General features: G+C 34.9%; 3 protein-coding genes across 4 annotated transcripts; 1 reads left to right on the top strand and 2 right to left on the bottom strand.

Annotated features, from left to right (window-relative positions):
* Window positions 1-755: 755 nt before the first annotated feature.
* Window positions 756-1,403, bottom strand: LOC120635529. Its single transcript, XM_039906547.1, has one exon. It carries the CDS (start codon window positions 1,401-1,403, stop codon window positions 756-758), a length of 648 nt encoding a protein of 215 aa, XP_039762481.1.
* A 2,769-nt stretch (window positions 1,404-4,172) lies between these two features.
* On the bottom strand, window positions 4,173-14,027 carry LOC120635787 (gametocyte-specific factor 1-like). Its single transcript, XM_039906946.1, has 4 exons — window positions 13,915-14,027; window positions 9,487-9,662; window positions 7,900-8,031; window positions 4,173-4,856 (listed from the first exon to the last, which is right to left on the bottom strand). Exons 2-4 carry the CDS (start codon window positions 9,658-9,660, stop codon window positions 4,725-4,727), a joined length of 438 nt encoding a protein of 145 aa, XP_039762880.1. The 5' UTR covers window positions 9,661-9,662; window positions 13,915-14,027; the 3' UTR covers window positions 4,173-4,724.
* Window positions 13,515-19,745, top strand: LOC120635786 (inactive peptidyl-prolyl cis-trans isomerase shutdown-like). 2 transcript variants are annotated; one of them, XM_039906945.1, is made up of 6 exons: window positions 13,515-13,563; window positions 15,180-15,293; window positions 15,711-15,862; window positions 17,137-17,252; window positions 18,046-18,248; window positions 18,577-19,745. In XM_039906945.1, the coding sequence occupies exons 2-6, from the start codon at window positions 15,244-15,246 to the stop codon at window positions 19,322-19,324; spliced, it is 1,269 nt and encodes a 422-aa protein (XP_039762879.1). In that variant the 5' UTR covers window positions 13,515-13,563; window positions 15,180-15,243; the 3' UTR covers window positions 19,325-19,745. The 2 variants fall into 2 exon arrangements, with proteins under 2 accessions (XP_039762879.1, XP_039762878.1); XM_039906944.1 differs by lacking the exon at window positions 13,515-13,563 and adding an exon at window positions 14,376-14,562.
* Window positions 19,746-19,796: the final 51 nt, after the last annotated feature.

The raw sequence follows: 19,796 nt of genomic DNA, 5'->3' as shown, positions 1-19,796 counted from the left end.
TTTTTTCGTGCGTGCAGCCGACTCCATCGAATTATAAGACGTCACGTCAAAAATAAAAGTTGAAACAGAAAACAAACACTTAAAAAATTATATATATACAGATATGATTTATAATCTCTATAGTTATGTTGAAATAGTGCTAGTACTAATAAATTTAAATGTACTAATTTACCTACATTCAATTTATCATCATAACCCATACAAATAAATAAGTATGACTCGATTGTTTTTCCCCTTTTAATTACGGTTTCTAACGAGTCGCACTCAAGGGACAGTGTCACTCGATGGGAAAAAAATTCCCAACGAGACACAATGTGACACGATTGGGTGTGACTCTGTGACTCGATGGGGATAAAATTCCCAACGAGTCACACCCTATTAAACCTTTATTTTAATATGTGTATAGATAACAAAGATAAATAACTATAATAGTTACGTGAATAGATATGATCTAAGCAGCAAAGATAAAAAATAGTTACATTGTTTGTTCACAAATAAAGATATCTAATGAAATGTTTGCAGTTTTAATTCTACTACCTATGCTATAATAATAATAATAATAATAATAATCTTTATTGAAAGGTATAAACCCAGTTATTAGAATATAAAAAGATAAATTAAATAACAAAATAATAATAATAAGTAACAGTATTGCAATATAAAAATATTGCAAACTCACGTCCGTCATAATAATTACATAATTCGTCATAGTTTATGGGTTATCTTATACCTAACCTTTACAAAATCACTACAGTTTATTTTCTATTTGCCTCACGTTGCACCGAAAGGTAGTGCTTGAAAATCGAGCAGTCCAGACCCTCTGCCAACGTGCTTAGGATTTCATTATCGGAGGCTCGCAAACGACTCCAAAATGTTGCTATTCGCGATCTCATGATCGCAAAGAAATCCGGTACTCTGGACCTAGCGAACATGTCCGACGCGCTGCAGTACCTTGGCAACTTCATCAAGATACGATAAGCATTATTGTATTGCACCCTGATATTGGTGACAGCGCGTCTGGTGGAATTTACCCAAAGTTGACATGTACAGAAACATAAACAGTATGCTCTAAACAATGTCACCTTAACTTGGTCACTGCATTTCGCAAAGCGACGTGCGAACATATTACATCTAACAGCCAGAGCACGTCGTTCCCTCTCTACATCTTCATTATCGACAAGGCCTTCAGTCACAATATGTCCAAGGTATCTGAACCGCTCAACTCTCTCGAGCAAATCTCCATCAAGGAAAACCCCCGGAATAGTGCCCGGACCTCTGCCTGATCGGAACACCATCGTAACTGTCTTCTTAACGTTATATTTAAGACCGTGTTCTGCAGCATAACTCTCGCAGATTGCTACTAGTTTACGAAGTCCTCTAATAGAGGGGCTGAGAAGAACCATATCATCCGCGTAACTAAAGTTGTTCATACAAGTGGACCGTATATGACAACCGATCTTGGTGCTTCTCAGTCTCTCAATCAGGTCGTTCACGTATAGGCTAAAAAGGTCAGGAGAGGTCAATCCTCCTTGACGAACACCGCATTCTAGCTTATATTCACTAGTCGCGTCGCCTTATCTTACATAGCTTGTTTGGTTACCATACCAGTACTTCAACAGATTAATCGTTTTTAGAGGGACTTTACAGTCGTGTAATTTCTCCCAAAGTAAATTATAATTTACAAGATCGAAAGCACGACTTAAGTCGAGAAAGCACGCGTAAAGTGATGTGTCTCTGTTCACATAATGGCTCACGGTTGCTTTTAAGCTGAAAATCGCCGAGTCTGTTGAAAAACCGGGACGGTAACCAAACTGTGCATCATTCAGCTTGATGTTATTCTTTAAGCTCGGATGAATGAATGAATGAATGAATACACTTTTATTGTACACCAAAGAAACAAAAAGTAGTTACAAAGATATAAATACAATCAAGAGAGTACAATTTGGTGGCCTTATCGCTACATAGCGATTTCTTCCAGGCAACCAATGGCGTAAAAGGAAAAAACGTAAAAAAGAGGTAGGTGGTGCAATAAATAAGATTTAAAAATTATACAAATATATAAATATAAATAAAATATATATATATATATATATATATATATAAATATAACTATAATATATATATAAATATATTATATATAAATACAAATAAAATATATAACATAAATATCTATATAAATATATTACATATAACATCCCCAATTAGTATGAAATACATAAATAATTCAAATTACACACTTAAAATGATTCGCTTCAGCGTTGTTCGGCTGAAAGAGACAAATAATGATCCTTCACTAGTTTCTTGAAGGTCCCAATCGATTGTGCCTCACGGATATCTAACGGCAAGGCGTTCCATAATTTAATAGCATGAACCGTAAATGATCCGTTGAAGAAGGAGGATTTGTGACCAGGCACCTTCAAGACTAACTTCCTCGTAGAACGAAGTTCGTCTGGGAGTCCTACAAATTTAAACCTCTCTTTCAGGTAAAGAGGAGTAGAAGGATGAAACAAAACACAGTACAGAATAGAAACAATGTGCAAATTCCGGCGAAGTCTGATAGGTAACCACTTGAGACGAGACCGAAATTGAGAAATATGATCATATTTGCGCAACCCAAATATGAAACGAATGCTAGAATTCTGGAGTCTCTCAAGTTTATTTAACTGATCTTCAGTTAAGTTAACATAGCTTGCGTCAGCGTAGTCAAGAATGGGAAGGAGTAGAGTCTGTGCGAGCATAATTTTGGTAGGTATAGGAAGTAAATACCGAAGACGACGCAAAGAGCCTAGAGCTGCAAATGTCTTGAGATGTATTAACCTTTCCAGTATTTTTCCAAACACAGTGCCTAGCGAAATATCCTTGCTAACATTTGACGTTTAAATAGTGGGTTTTAATGTTTGTTTTTTTTTTAATAACATTCATCGCCGAGCGTTCGAACGCGTCGTACGTACTTACAATCTGTTAACTACCCGTCATATTTTGTATGTAGTTTTAAAATACTTTACCTACTTATAATTCCGAGCGCTTAACGATGAATACCGGTGTACGGATAAACCCGACTGGGTTTTTGTTACGCCGTAACAGATATTATTATGTTAACATAAAAAATGTATATTTTTCATTAAATAAAAATAATAGTTCTGTTGTCCCCGTTATCTATTCTCGCTAACGGGGAAATGTAAGACAAGATTTTTTTTTTACCATTTTAGAACAGTGGGATTTGAGTAAAATCTATATATATAAAAGAGAAAGTGTGTGGGTATGTTCCGTATAGGCTCCGAAACGGCTGGACCGATTTCAATGAAACTTTCAGGGAATCACCGAATTGACCTGGCGAGTAATCCTGTAAAGTTTGGTGATGATCGGAGCACTCCTATTTTTGAACTGTCAAACTATCAAATACAGCTTTTATTAAAAATTTAATGATGTAAGTTTATTGTTTAAATAAAATAAAGCAAAAAATAGCCCGGCGAAGCGGGCTGGGTACGCTAGTGATTAAATAAAGAAAACGTGTGAGCCGTCACGGGAAGCCTGGCAGATGTGAAACATCGAAATTGTTTTCTGTAAGTTATTGCAAATATTGCATAATGAAAAGATAAAGCATTACAAATTTGTTCCACGGATAAGAAAAAAAATACCTTATGGATAACCACTCCTTTTTGTTAGTCTGTTAATAATTACTGTTTTATTACAAAATTAATATTAATTTTTATTGTAACATACGAAATACAAAAATCAATCATATAGCATGGCGGTGCGTCGCCACGGCCTGTGTTGCCACGCCAAAAATCAGGTTTACCCTCCGTCACCTTGACGAGGAATATTAATAGGACTATGCATCTTACAGCCAAGCGCGCTTTATCTTAGGGTATACCAACACTTACTTATTCCGGTTTTATTACTATATTAAATAAAAGGATGATGTAAAGGGTGGGAGGCTTTGGCCGTGGCTAGTTACCACCCTACGGACAAAGACGTGCCGCTAAGCGATTTAGTGTTCCGGTGCGATGTCGCGTTATCCAGCTACCATCTTAAGACTGCATCATCATTTATCGCCAGGTGAGATTGCAGTCAATGGCTGACTTGTGCGGGATAAAAAAAAAAAATTGACACATGGACGGACAGACTGGCAGTTTCGTATTAAACAAAATAACAAGAAAAAAACATTTGTCTCAGAGAAAATAGTATTTTTATTTTACAAAAATTAAACAAAAATTCAGACATTTATAGTTTATCAACAAAAGTTCAACCAGTCGAGTAGATAATAACGGTTAACAGGATACCTTAGATTTTTACTTAAATTTAAGTTTTTATTAAATTAGCAGCTTTTTTTTATTTACATTTTTTTTTAAATATACATTTACGTTACTAAAAATAATCACTACAGTGCAAATTAAAGGCATTAATTAGAATTTTAGAATTCCTTCGTCCAATGAAAATAACGAAAGTCGTCGAGTTTTTTTTTAAATTCGGAAACTAGTTCCATTATTTAAATTCGGCACAGGTGTATGGGAATTGTATCGAATGGTGGAATCCCAGGCATAGACAATATATAATTTTTTCTTTTTGTAAGTTTTTGTTTCGTATTTTATATATTTTTTTTTTTTTTAATATTTGTTATATTCTGCTTGAATCAGATAAATATATTTATGATATAATATTGTCTATGCGATAAATTGAAACCGAATGTCAAACACTCGTTGTTACAACACAATAATAATTCATTACTTCGGTCTGTACGTTTGTATGCCTTGCATACGAGCTTTCCTTCGTTCGGACGGAGTAGCTCCTTTGATCTTGTGGATAATGTGGGCACCCTTCTTGGCCGGGTCCGGAATGTAGGACGTAGTGGAATCCTGTAAAAGTGAGTCTTACAAAATAACATATCACGAAAAAAATTGGTTGTCTGTAAAGTCGGCTTACTGACTATAGTTGAACGTGACAACGTAGTAAGAAAATACTGATGAAATGGTTGCAATTTTTAAAAGAAAATTTTAATTTTATTTGTTTGATAGATATAATCGTTGCTATAAACAATTGACACCACAATCACTTTTCACTGCACTTCATCCTTGCAGAAAACATGTAAATGTATTATTGTATAGAAGCTGTCCACGCGGACGCATCGCTCACTCAAGTAGGACAGATGTCGAACGCGGAGGCCGACTGTGCCTCGTTGTCGCTCGTTCCGCACTCTCGCTTGCACTTCAAGCCTTGAATGGAACGCCTCAGAGCGAGGTAACGCCGCATGCGTCATGTTTTTTCGTGCGTGCAGCCGGCTCCATCAAATTATAAGACGTTGTCACGTCAAAAAACAATAAAAAAAAAACAAAGCTAAACCGTATGACTAATGAGAATATTTTTAGCTTCATAAAAATTCATCCGCGTATTTTATACATTTATTTTCCTCATTCAATGAATATGGTCAATTTTACGGAAGTGTGCATAAAACAAAATATTAAATGGTAATCAAACTTCTGAAAAAGAACAACTTTAGTATAATTTGTAGTAGGTACATAATTTTGTACGCTCTGTAATTATTTAAGATTCTTATCTTAATATATATAAATCTCCTGTCACGATGTTTGTCCGCGATGGACTCCTAAACTACTTAACCGATTTTAAATTAAATTGGCACACCGTGAGCAGTCTGGTCCAACTTAAGAGATAGGATAGCTTAGATCTTTAAGTAAAGTCGCAATTTTATTTTATTGCAAATTATTTGTCTATAATTAATTGACAGTCACATGTACTCATTTAAGGCTTAGCGATACTGAATACGATAAAAACAAAATCAGACGCAGACGAAGTCGCGGGTAACAGCTAGTATCTTATATAATAGTTCTATTTTTACTTCCGGTAGTCATCACGAAATGTCATTTAATGGTAAATTTGATTATTTTTTACTGTCCTGTACTTTGTTATAGATTATGAAGCTACAAAGCTAGTGTTTTTCAGTCGCTTGAAAATAAAAAAAAACAAATTCAAAAATGTTTAGAAAATATTATCGGTTGACGTTCTTATTTCATTATGTTTTATGTGTCAAATAAATAAATTAAAAAAAATTCCATTCCCAAAACAAATCGGTTAATACCGGAAAACAGGAATAAATGACATTTTCTAAAAATTAAACGCTAGCGAGATCGATTTAATAAAAATAAATTTCATGAAAATCGTTGAAGCCGATTCAGAGATTCCAATTATATATATATACATATATCTTAATATATATAAATCTCCTGTCACGATGTTTGTCCGCGATGGACTCCTAAACTACTGAACCGATTTTAAATTAAATTGGCACACCGTGAGCAGTCTGGTCCAACTTAAGAGATAGGATAGCTTAGATCTTTAAGTAAAGTCGCAATTTTATTTTATTGCAAATTATTTGTCTATAATTAATTGACAGTCACATGTTATATGTATATACAACTATACTCATTTAAGGCTTAGCGATACTGAATACTTTAAAAACAAAATCAAACGCAGACGAAGTCGCGGGCAACAGCTAGTACATTTATATATATAAAATATATATATATATATACATTTCGTATAAAATACGCGGATGAATTTTCTTGTATATATATATACAAGAATTTCTCGTTTAAAGATATAAGATAAATATGAAAATGAAAATATCGTCATTTTCATCTTCAAATCAATCGATTGACGTCCACTGCTGGACATAGGTCTTTATGGAGCGTTCCAAACTTCACGCTTGTATCCGTTTCCCCACGACTCGCTTGATGTCGTCTGTCCACTGTTGGGTAGTTCCATAAGTAATTATGTGTGTACCTACATTTGGTCTCATATTAAATCAGTCTGTTATCCACTGCCTGGTTTTATTGCGTCATACGTAACTTCCACCTCGTTGGGGGTCGCTCAACGCTGCGTTTACCGTTGCGGGATCGCCACTCCAACACCTTGGAAACCCAACGTCCATCGGTTCACCGAGCTATGTGCCCCACCCATTGCCACTTCAGCTTCGCGACTCTTTGAACTATGTCGGTAACTCTAGTTCTTCTACGGATCTCCTCATTTCTGATTTGATCACGTAGAGATACTCCTAGCATAGCTCTTTCCATCGCTCGCTGAGTGACTCTGAGCCTTCATATGAGGCCCGTAGTTAGCGACCACGAGAAAACATCCCGACTATAATATTATAAACTAGATGTTGCCCGCGACTTCGTCTGCGTTTGATTTTGTTTTTTGATGTGGCATTAAATTTAGTTGTAGTACTAAAAAAATTTAAAGTGTTCAGTATCGCTAAGCCTTAAATGAGGGGTTTGCTGTCCACTGAGGAGTTCTGTCCTCTATCTCCAACCACATTCATCAGATCTTCACAAAGTTATTAATAGTTTTTGCGTGAAAGCGTAAAAAACAAACTTACATTGACATTTATAATATTAGTAGGGATACTATGGTACCTCTTAGCCGTTCATTATACCCTGGTATTTCTTCATATTTACCCAGTTTATTCAATGTTTATATCTATTACATTTAAAAAAAAATATTTGTTTGTTACGCTTTCACGCAAAAACTACTTAACCGATCCTCATGAAACTTTGTACACATATTCTTGGAAGTGTTAGAAGTAATATAGGATACTTTTTATCCCGACATTAAGCTTGGTTCCTTTGGGAGAGGGGATGAGTGTTTGAAGATTTTACACCATAACTCCGACAAATTATAACCGATTTAAATAATTATTTTTGTACTATTTTGGTTATAATATGTGTTTAATTTTGAGAGGACAGAACTCCTCAGCGGACAGCAGCAAACCCCTCATTTAAGGCTTAGCGACATTGAATACTTTAATTTTTTTAGATCTACCACTAAATTTAATGCCACATCAAAAAACAGCTAGCATGGAATTAAAATGAAAATGAAACTAACGCATTCCCAGTCTTCGTCGCAAGGTACCACCGGGGTGGGTGCGACCACGTCCAGAACGGGCCGATAATCGTTGTCCAGGACATAAAGCTGGGTGTCGAGTTTGATGCGCTTCGAGCATACACCCATGTGGAACTGAAAAATAAAAACCCATGAAAAACCCAGCGGGTCAAAAGACTAAGCATGGGCAGGAGACAATTAAAATGACATTGTGAGATGGTGATAACAAAAAAAAAAAAAAAACCGGCTATGTTTGTTGTGGGCTTCTTCTTAGACCGGGACGCGTTTGGAACCCTCGTAGCTTTAGTTTTAAGTTTACGAATATGGTTATCGCCATCATCTCACTACCGTGTAATTCTTATGAACGCATCAAAAGTGCCACCTGTGGGCCTACTTGAATAAAGATATTTTTGACTTTGACTTTGACTTTATCCCTGGGGAGAGGATAAAAAATTATCTTCTCCCACAGCTTTATCAACTCTCAGAGCTGGCGCACAAGTGGAAATAATATCCAAATAAAAAATGAATAAATGAATGAATGAACGAATATACTTTTAATGCACACCACAGAAAGTACATAGAACAAAAAGAAAAGTATAACAAAACAACGTATACAATTTGGCGGCCTTATCACTACATAGCGATTTCTTCCAGGCAACCAATGGCGAAGATAAAAAACAGTTACAGAAAAAAGTTAGGTGGTGCATATATATACATATACCCATAAAATACATATTTCATTACTATTAAATCTATACATTAATAATAATATATAAAAATAATATTTACTTAAAAATAATATAATAGTTAATCTATTATATCTATCTTATATATTTCTTGTGTGCGTGTGCACTGAACTCTGAAGGGAAACTGAGACTTCCTTAACGACAAAGCTGCTTGGAAGCGGGCCACTCCGCTCTCATCTCCCACAAAACAGAAAAACTCTTAGGATTGCTAAACTATAACATGATGTTGGAAAAGAGCAATCTGCTGAGTTTCTTGCAGGCTCTTCTCAGTGGAATCCACCTTCCGAACCGGTGGTAGAGTCACTACAGACAGACTGACTTGACGTTTCAAAAGTGCTTATAAATTAGGCCTACTTGAAATAAATGAATTTTGTTTTTTTTAATTAGAGAGTTGTAAATAACGTTTGCAAAAGTGTTTCGAGTCAACCAATCAACAATTGGCCAGTGTAGTAGACTATAACCTTAAACCCTTCTCATTGTGGGAGGAGAACCGTGCCCTGAAATGGGTTGGTAATGGGTTGATATGGGTTAGCCACAAGACAATTTTTTTTTATTTTTTTTTATAAATAAATAAATATACTACGACAATACACACATCGCCATCTAGCCCCAAAGTAAGCGTAGCTTGTGTTATGAGTACTAAGATGACTGATGAATATTTTTATGTATAACATGCATAAATACTTATATTATAAATATAAACACCCAGACACTGAGAAACATTCCTGTTTATCACACAAACATTTGCCAGTTGTGGGAATCGAACCAAAGGCCTTGGACACAGAAAGCAGGGTCGCTGCCCACTGCGCCAATCGGCCGTCTTGATATCTATCTTCTTACTTACATCTAATTCAGCATCGTTCACAACGTGGGTGGTGTCGAAGGGGCACGTGACCTTCTTGCAGCCTTGGTGTTGTTTCCTGCACTTCTGCAGGTGGACTTGCATCCGATAGTGCTCCACTTGATGTGCCTTGTTATACGGGCAGGTCATCATCTGATTGGGGGCCGGACTTGCCATGGCTGCAAATAAAAAAGAATATTGGAACATATAAGATTTGGAATATATTGAGAGATCAAATGTTGTTATATAAAATAATACATAATTCAGTTGACTCCCCACTTCTTCTAAGAATTATCGATTTTGCATGTCGTAGGTTAAATGCAAGGCGTAAACCTCCCTTTTCGTGGGCTAGATGGAAGACAAGGTGTTCGGCAAATAACTTTTTATCTTGTGCGTGCAATGCTTTTAACAACAAATATTGTAAGACAGACATTTTCCTCGTCAAAATTGGCACTTTTAGGAAATTTACTATGGCAAAATAAGTATTATACGCTTTAAAGTTTTTGTTTTAAATAAAAAAAGTTAATAATAATAATTGCTTGCTAGGTATTTATTCCTAAGCAATTGTGGTTAATGTTATCGTATTATATGTATAACCAAGTTGTGGAAACTTCATTGGTTTATGTGATACAAAAATACGGCATTACTTTTATGTGTAATAATACTGTTTGTTTCCCTTGAAAAGCTAATCTTAATATATATAAATCTCCTGTCACGATGTTTGTCCGCGATGGACTCCTAAACTATTTAACCGATTTTAAATTAAATTGGCACACCGTGAGCAGTCTGGTCTAACTTAAGAGATAGGATAGCTTAGATCTTTAATTATAGTCGCAATTTTATTTTATTGCAAATTATTTGTCTATAATTAATTGATAGTCACATGTTATATATATATACTACTATAATCATTTAAGGCTTAGCGATACTGAATACTTTAAAAACAAAATCAAACGCAGACGAAGTCGCGGGCAACAGCTAGTAAATAAATAAATAAATATAGGTAGCGGTTTAATATAACTGCCATATCCTTTACAGGTTAGCCCGCCACAAACTTAGACTGTATCTGACTATGGAAGAGAGATTTGTGATCAGGTGTGACCAAAAAAAAGACGGTTCTCACTAAAGCTGCTGATCTAAACAGTGTAGTCTCACTATATAGATCACGGCTCAGGAGCTTATTTTTGAGACAAACTTCTCAGCATTTCTAGGATAAACTGTGGCAGAGAGAAAATGCTGCATTCGTAAACGTAGTTCCCTTCCGTAAACAAGACGATAATTTGGAACAACTCAAAAGAGCTGTAGAGTAGATCCAATTCAATTCAAATTCATTTATTTTAAGTAGGCCTACTTTATAAGCACTTTTGAAACGTCAAGTAGGTATATATGTTTGTAGTGACTCTACCACCGGTTCGGAAAGCAGATTCTACCGAGAAGAGCCGGCAAGAAACTCAGTAGTTGCTCTTTTCCAACATCAACATTTACAATCATTTTGCTATCATGCGGGAGATGAGAGCGAGGCTGCTTCCAATCTACCTTGTCATTTAGGAATTTATCAAATGTATAGTAACCTCGCTGTACTAGATGCGTTTTTACACATTTTTTAAATGTATGCATTGGTAGGTCAAGAATTTCCTTAGGAATCATGTTGCAAAAGCGTATACTCAACCCCACAAAGGAGTTCTGCACCTTTCGCAGACGATATGCAGATATGCCTAATTTATGTCCATTTCTGGTAAGTCGATTGTTAATTTCAGCTTTTTGTTTATAAAGAGTAATATTTTGTCTCAAAAAGACTATATTTTTATAAATATATTGCGAAGCTACTGTAAGAATACCTATTTGTTAAAAATTTTCACGAAGCGTTTCGCGTGATCGAAAGTCAAAGTCAAAAATATCTTTATTCAAGTAGGCCCATAGGTGGCACTTTTGATGCGTACATAAGAACCACACGGTAGTGAGATGATGGCGATAACCACATTCGTAAACTTAAAACTAAAGCTACGAGGATTCCAAACGCGTCCTGGTCTAAGAAGAAGCCCACAACAAACTTAGCAGGCTGTTTTTTTTTTTTGTTATCACCATCTCACAATGTCATTTTAAATTATAAGAAGAGCAACCTGGTTAGAGCAATAATTTACACCCAAGCTTTTTTATCGTTTACGTAGTCATTTATACTATAATAGGACTTTTCTATAAGCTTACGTTTTACGCTCCAAGTTTATATATTGATCGTACGGCTCTTTTCTCTAGTATAAATATACTTTCAATCCATTGATGGACACCCATTGGTTGATATGATGATGGTGTTAATATTTGTAAAACTTCTATTGTAATTTTATGGATTAATAGCGAAAAGAGCTTAACAGAGTCTAAAAAGATGCACACCTTTTTTTTTTTTATCCAAGTAAATAATATTTATACCAAAGGCAAAAATCTGATCCCGAATCACAATACGCAAGCTCAGGACTCTACTGAGTTTGTATACTCAGTGTTGCCATTATAATTTTTTTTAATTCCGTCTACAATAATCTTTCTTTCCCACTGATAAATCTCTAGTGAAGAAAATTCCCTTTGGCATCATCATAACTCCACTTCACTGCGGAAAGTGGCTACCAGATCCTTGGTAATAATATAATAAAATCGATAGTGTTACTGTTTGATGTTCTAAGCCACTAATCAAGTTGATTTTGGCATACTAACTCTAGATGGAAGAATGGAGAGTAACATGCTTTTTATTCCAGGAAACATAACAGTTCATATGGGATTTGTACACAACTGTAATAAATGTCGTCAAAGAAGGAGCTAGTAACCTGACAAATTATTAGAAATTTTGGATTCTGAAACCCAAGTTACCAACTGAGTTCATCAAATCAGTTGACACATACTATTCAAAGTCAAAGTCAAATATTTCAAGTTTAAGTTTAAAGACATATTTTTTCCCATAAAAAGACCTAAGACATAGGAAACTTAATTTTCTATAATAAATTAATACACTTTGCCATTAGACTAAACTAAATTCAATTTTACTCTTACCTACTCATTCAATGTATTCGTCTTTAAATTTATTCGTATTACTTAATATATAAGAAGCTAATTTAGTTTTGAATACATTGAATGAGTTTACATTTTTTATAAGTATAGGTATTTTATTATAAAATTTGGCAGCTTCAAAGGTAAGGAATTTCTTAATTCAAATAGGCACATAGTTGGCACTTTGATGTGTTCACATTACAAGTGAAATATGACATGGAAGTGAGTTGATGGCGATAACTAAATTCATCAACTTAAAACTAAAGCTATGAGCATTATCACCTTACTGAGTTATGAGCTGAATGATTGTAGGTACTGGGTGGCATCTAGTACTTAGGTACAAAGTGTTTATAATTGTAATGTATGGAATAGTTTATTAAACATTCAAATAGGCACATAGTTGGCACTTTGATGTGTTCACATTACAAGTGAAATATGACATGGAAGTGAGTTGATGGCGATAACTAAATTCATCAACTTAAAACTAAATCTATGAGCATTATCACCTTACTGAGTTATGAGCTGAATGATTGTAGGTACTGGGTGGCATCTAGTACTTAGGTACAAAGTGTTTATAATTGTAATGTATGGAATAGTTTATTAAACAAAGATATTTTCGTACTTTCATCTTTCTTTCTACTCACAGACCTTCAATTCTCCACAAAATGTGTAGAATTCCCTAAATGGCAGCACTGTTTTCAACCAGGGTCCCCCCGGTAAATCTATTAATAGCTATTAACTGAAGTTCCCGCGCTTACAAGGTCATAAGGACATGGGAAAATCAATGAAGTTGCATTGCATTGCAATTGGCTAACTTATTTGGTGGTTGCAAAATTCCGTATTTCAGCCAATAGCCTACGAGAGTTTTTGTCAAAATCAGAAAGCAGCGAAGTTCGTCAATTTATAAGCCTTTTGCGCCTGTGCAATAAATCATAAAATCATACATTCTTATATACATATATCATACATTATTCAATAACGGCTTAGTTTACGTTTTGCAACCCGCATTCGGCAGTTCGCACCTGAATTTAACTTGTCAAGAACACGGTAGTAAGTGCTAACGGAGTTATTTACGCGATGTTTTATCGTAATTTCACGATATTTATGTTTAATTTTAAGATATATTGTTGTGAATTCATATTATGATTCCATGGGAGAGATACGACGAAGAATTCTTCAATCAATCTGTTAACTCGTACTAGAACGTAAGAAGGTGTGGTTTAAAAAAATTGTCCACAACCAATACTGATCACAGCAAAACGTGATTAATTAAATAAAGAAATCTGCTACCTACCCTGGTTGATATTTTTTAACTTAAATCCAAATACTATAAAAAATTCAGAAATTCAGATTATTTAAAATAAGAACTGATGATAATTGTAAATAAATATAACTGACCTGAATAACGGCAAAAATAAACTAAATAATCCAAAATAAACTTTGGGATCTTCAACTTAGATTTTACTATTTGAGGTCAATTTTGACCAGTGAAGTGTGAACACAGACATCTCGATAGTTAAATAATTATGCCATGGAGTAAAATAAAGATAATCCACAGAATTTTAAAGATAAACCTAATGTTACTTATTTTTAGCAAAGACCATACAAACATTCGACGCATGGTTTTAAATTTTTGATTAGATTAAATCTCCGCTACAACCTAGGCAATTTCAGGCTAAAGAGGATTGAATGATCTGCAAAACTGTTGGGAAAGATAAACTACATTTGGCTCATGTACAATTTTTTTACGGCTTTTGCGTACTTCCCCAATTGTAAACTTATTTTCATTTTATTTGTCAAAATATGATATGAACATTTGTACGGTCTGTGGTATTTGTTTTGATTTTGCCGCTTTGCGTTTCGCCTTCTTCTGCGATAGTTTGCGAATTGAGAATTTGTTTTTAGGAACTTTTACTTTACTTGTGCGAATTGAAAAAAACTTATAAAATAATTTAAAACTTAGTTTTATCGATAATAGAAATTTATTGTCAAAATGGAGGATTTATTCAAAGATTCAGTGCAATTATCAAAAGGGATAAATATGAAGTAAGCTGAATAATGTATAATGCTCGTAATACTGTATTAAATCAAACTTATATAGTTTATCCAGCACGCTTCACACCATAGATGAATGACACTCATTCTATTGGTACTTAAAGTTGTAGTTACCATGGAACCTTGTACTTTTATTTAAGTTATGGAATTAGACAGCCGGTTGGCGCAGTGGGCAGCGACCCAGCTTTCTGCGTCTAACGCCGTGGGTTCGAGTCCCACAACTAGGAAATGTTTGTGTGATGAACATGAATGTTTTTCAAGGGCTGGGTGTTTATCTGTATATTCAAAGTATTTATGTGTATTATATTCATAAAATCATTTATCAGCTATCTTAGTACCCATAACACAAGCTATGCTTACTTTGGGGCGCTTACGCTGTGTTTGTGTATCATAGTATATTTATTTATACAATTATCTCCTCACTACAAAAGATTAAAACAAGTAGGTATAACTTGATGCCCGGTAAACTTCGTATTGCATAAAGAACATATAAAAAGTATAATTAATAGACAGAATAATAAATAATTAATAGAAAAAATAATATTTGTTTATTTCTTTAAATGTAAGGTGCTATCACTCTATGCTATTAAGCAATATCTTTGTTACAGGGAGCTAATCGGCGGCCAGTCGGAATTCCACATCGACCTGGATTTCAAGAAGAAATCCACAGGAATGATGGTTGGGTGCGACGATGATCTCTTTCCGGACATGGACAATGACAGGCATGTTCTTTTAGATTAGATAATAACATATTTTCTCTTTGAACGCTCTTCTAAACCTCACTTCCTAACTAATATTGCTGGGCACATGGTACCTCGCCAACATCTTGTCGATGGAGAAGGCTCAAAGGAGATGGATCAGTAAAAATAATCAAACGTTTACTTTGTTTGTGTACTTAAAAATAAATTATTGTAATATACATTTCTCATAATATAACATGCTTATGTTTGGTGTCTGTGCTGTTTTTAATTGAACTAAAAATCTAATTACGATTGTTGTTATTCAAAGTCCAAACAAGTAAAAAAACAACTTGTTTCTTGATTTTAGCTCTTTGTTTCTCACTTTGGAGTAATGTGGAGGATCCAAGAGCTAAATCTTGAGTTATTTAAGTGAGCAATACTTTAATTATTTTATTTCAGTGACGACTCAGGGGATGCCTTGAGAAATATAGAGCACACAGCAGAGAGAATGATGCTCTCGTGTCCAGAATATCACTCCTTCAAAGACCTAGCTTCCAAAATGATTGACTGTGTACCATCTGGTGAAGTTAAAATGCTGATTTTAGAGGAAGGTAGGACGTCCAAACTTCATAATGAACATTCAGCAAAACTGCACTACCAAAATCTACAGATTGACATAAGTGACTGTCATCAGTTATTTCTTATCAGTTATCTGTAACGTTGATAACGTATAATAGACTGCAGGACGAATTGTCTCTCATGATGGAAGGGTTTGCCCATAATCACCACGCTGGGCAGATGATACTGGATATGAGGATACTGCTGTTCATTCTACGTTATATTTCCTTAGCAGCCTGGGGGAATAGGAAGAGTGTTGATATCTGCAGCCTCAATCCAATATAAGCTTGCTCGCAACTGAGGAGTCGTTTTCGAGTGTTAAACTCTGTATCTGTCAAAGTAAAAAGGACCTAATGTGACTCGTTTTAAAATAGCAAATCCTGTACCTCTGTTTTTTGTTTTACTAACGTGAAGATGTAAACATATTCTTATATCTTTAAACGAGCAATTCTTGTATATATATAATTGGATTCTCGGAATCGGCTCTTCATGAAATTTAGTATACAGGGTGTTTCGGGGGCGATAAATCGATCTAGCTAGGATTCATTTATATTGGAAACTAAGAATCCTCTATATTGACTATTTTTTATGGAGGGTAGAGGTAAGGAGAGTCATCTGTGTATATGAAAAAGTGTCGTCAAAATGTATTAAATTAGGATGGCGCCACATTTGCATCAGGGTAACTCTTAAAAGAAGCGCCAAATATAAATATTGTTAGAGTAGGCTTGAAAAATAAACAAGGAAGTATGGAGATACAAGGAAGTAAGGTTATATTTACCACAATATTTTGTACAACGTAAGTTGTTGAAATTCTCAATAATTAACTACTTTAGTCGATAATGACATTAAATTTTTTAACTCGGCATACTTCAATTCATCTACGATTGCTACATTCATACCATACCCTGTGCATCCACCAGCGCCATTGTGGAGGATTTTTGAACTGTTATTTAGCGCATACACTGGACACTTTTTCAACTTTTCTCCCATATAAGATGACTCTCCTTACCTCTACCCTCCATACTATTTTTAGACATATACGACTATTTTTTTAAGTCGACTCCTTCACGGACGAAGAGTATTTTGGACTTCCACTTTGATCTATCAAAAGCTAACCTAAAGATTTGTAAGCATTTTTTTAACTTCAAAGCAGTGTAAATAAAATCTATTTTAGGTACTTTGATATTCAAGTGTTTCCATACTCCAAAACAACTCTGCTGTATTCTGATCTGCTACGGGAAGATTATTTTTTTTTGTTTTTTTTAAGGCGATGGACCTTTGGTTCCACTCGATGCAATGGTAACAATCCACTACGCTGCGTATTTCGAAAGAGCGAAAATACCTTTCGATTCTACCCTTACTATGAACAGCCAAGCTCCTTTGGTAAGTCCTTGCGTGAATAGCGACCTTCACTGCTTTGCAATAAAGTGCAATCTGCCTCTTGTGCAATTTTATTCTACTATTAAAATATTATGCACTCGCCACCCGCCCTGGCTTCGCACAGGTGCAATGCCGATACTAATGTAAGTTTCCACTAGGTATTGCCTAAATCGGATGCCTAGTGATTTAAGTGATTCCGAGAGAAAAAAAACGTTATACGAACGATTCGGAGTAAACTGACACTTGACAGATAAAAATAATATTAACTCGGTTTTTTTTTGTAATAACCTGGAATCCATGTCAAAAATGAAAAATATGATAATACAAACTCGAAATACAACACCTTATGGCAAGAACCATAGACAAGTTAGATTATATGAGTTGCCTAGTGATAATAGATTAGTGAGAGATAAATGTGGGATCTAGGTATTGCCTTGTTCTTTTTGTTTTGTTTGTTTTGTCAAATTTTTTCATATTTCGTATGGACATAACAAAAAAACGGAATAGTTATTTTTTTCATCTGACGAGGTCTGTTTATTGGTTCCTTAAACATTATGCACAGCCGAATTGATGTCGTAACTGTAGATGGTGCTTAACTTCTACATCTTTTATGAATTGGTAAAACGTTTTTTCCCCTAGGCATCATAAATAAAATAAATAAATCGTTTTTATACGAAACGATTTAAGCGTTTCCTAGGTTTAGTGAAAATGGGTATTAGTCTATTTTGTTGTATTTTCTTTCCAAACTTTGGTGATGGCATTTATGATTTTGAAATCTTACTTTCTGTTATTTCAGCGTATGCGACTGGGTTCTGGAAGGTTCATACCAGGTCTAGAGATAGGGCTCACAGCAATTAAGGGTCCCAAGGCGCGGTTCCATTTACTCCTGGAGCCCTCAATGGCGTGGGGCCGCCAGGGGGTATTGCCCCGGATAAGACCAGAGCCCGCGCTGTTTGTCATAGTGCTGTACGAAGTTTATGACACGCAGGCTGCCGCTAGGTAAGTTTTTGTTTATCTCTACATTGTACTATTGTTTAGTTTAACTCTACATTTGTCTATGGCGTGGGAATGCTGCTAGATGAGCATAGACAATCGTCATAGTGCCTCATTTGGTAAGAACATAGGAGATGTTACTTGAATTACCGCCGTACCTTGGAGAAGTAGGTAAGCGATGTTGGTCCTACTAATTATTACTCATGTCTGATAATAATAAACATTATTTAAGCTTTAAAGTACATTGTCTAAGCTCTGGGTTCTAGCCCTTTTGAAGCGAAGGTAATTTTTTAATTTATGTTTAAGCTGAGCGAATTTGTAACTTCTTTTGCAGATTCAACGACTTACCCATGGAGGACCAGAAGAAATTCGAGGTGACGTTAAAAACTGTGACGTCACTACACGCGCACGCCAAACACTTGTTTTCGAAAAAGAAATACGCATTGGCCATCAAAGACTATCAGCAATCCATATCCATTTTAAATATATCACAGACGAAAAGCGAAAATGAAGAAAACGAAGTTAAAAGACTTAAAGTCAACTCATACATCAATTTAGCTGTGTGCTACTATAAATTAAACAAACCTAAATATATCTTAAATATGTTACAGAGTCTCGATTATATTATTGATGTTGAAAAACATTGTAAAGCGCTTTTCTATTATGGCAGAGCGTACGAAATGTTGGGGAAACACGATGATGCTGTCGTATATTACAAAAAAGCACTAAAATTAGAACCGAAAAACAATGAAATCGGTAACGCGTTAGCAAATGTCGATAAATACAATGTAAAATCCGCGGAAAAAGAAAAAGAATTGTGGCAGAATGCCTTCCAGTCTGGGCCTGAGAAAAAAAAACTTGTCTATAACGTAGATGAGGAGTTTAAAAATGATGTTCTGGAGATGTGCCAAAGTTTGGAGGGTAGGAATGAGTATTCCAAATTCGATTTGCCAAATGGTTTGACGAAAGATGAAGTTGAATTCATTAAAGATCTTTGCTCGAATTTCAAAGGTTTAACGGTTATAGAGGAAGGTGAGGGTAGTAAGAAAAAGGCGTCTGTTGTTAAAAAAATGTTGGGTTAAGTTTACACCAACATATAGTCAAATTACTTTCCCATTTCTAGGCAGGAACACCTTAGCAAAAGAAGCAGTTTTTAAGTTAACTGAGATAATCAGGATATTAAGATAATACCTATCCTTGAGACTCAAGTGTAAAACCTATTTTTTTTTACTAAATTAAAAAAAAAAACGTGGTTTAAATGTTAAGGTATAATTAATGAAAATGTAAAACGTTTACTGAATCCAAATGGTGTTTAAAAACTGTTTATACAATATTAATAGCTATAATAAGATAAAACGTGCCAAATCTGTTGCACGCACATCACAGAACTAATTTGACAGGTCTGATAGCTATAGTTGTCACATTGTCGGTATGTTTATCTGTATATGATAAGCATTTATATATATAACACAAAAAAATAATTCATCAGTTATCCTAGTACCCATAGCACAAGCTACGTTTGGGGCTTGATGGTGATGTGTGTACTGTCGTAAT

The sequence above is a fragment of the Pararge aegeria genome, chromosome 27 (assembly GCF_905163445.1).
Source record: "Pararge aegeria chromosome 27, ilParAegt1.1, whole genome shotgun sequence".
Taxonomy (NCBI): domain Eukaryota; kingdom Metazoa; phylum Arthropoda; class Insecta; order Lepidoptera; family Nymphalidae; genus Pararge; species Pararge aegeria.
Note: the sequence above shows the minus strand (reverse complement) of the source record. Positions and strands in the feature narration are given on the sequence as shown.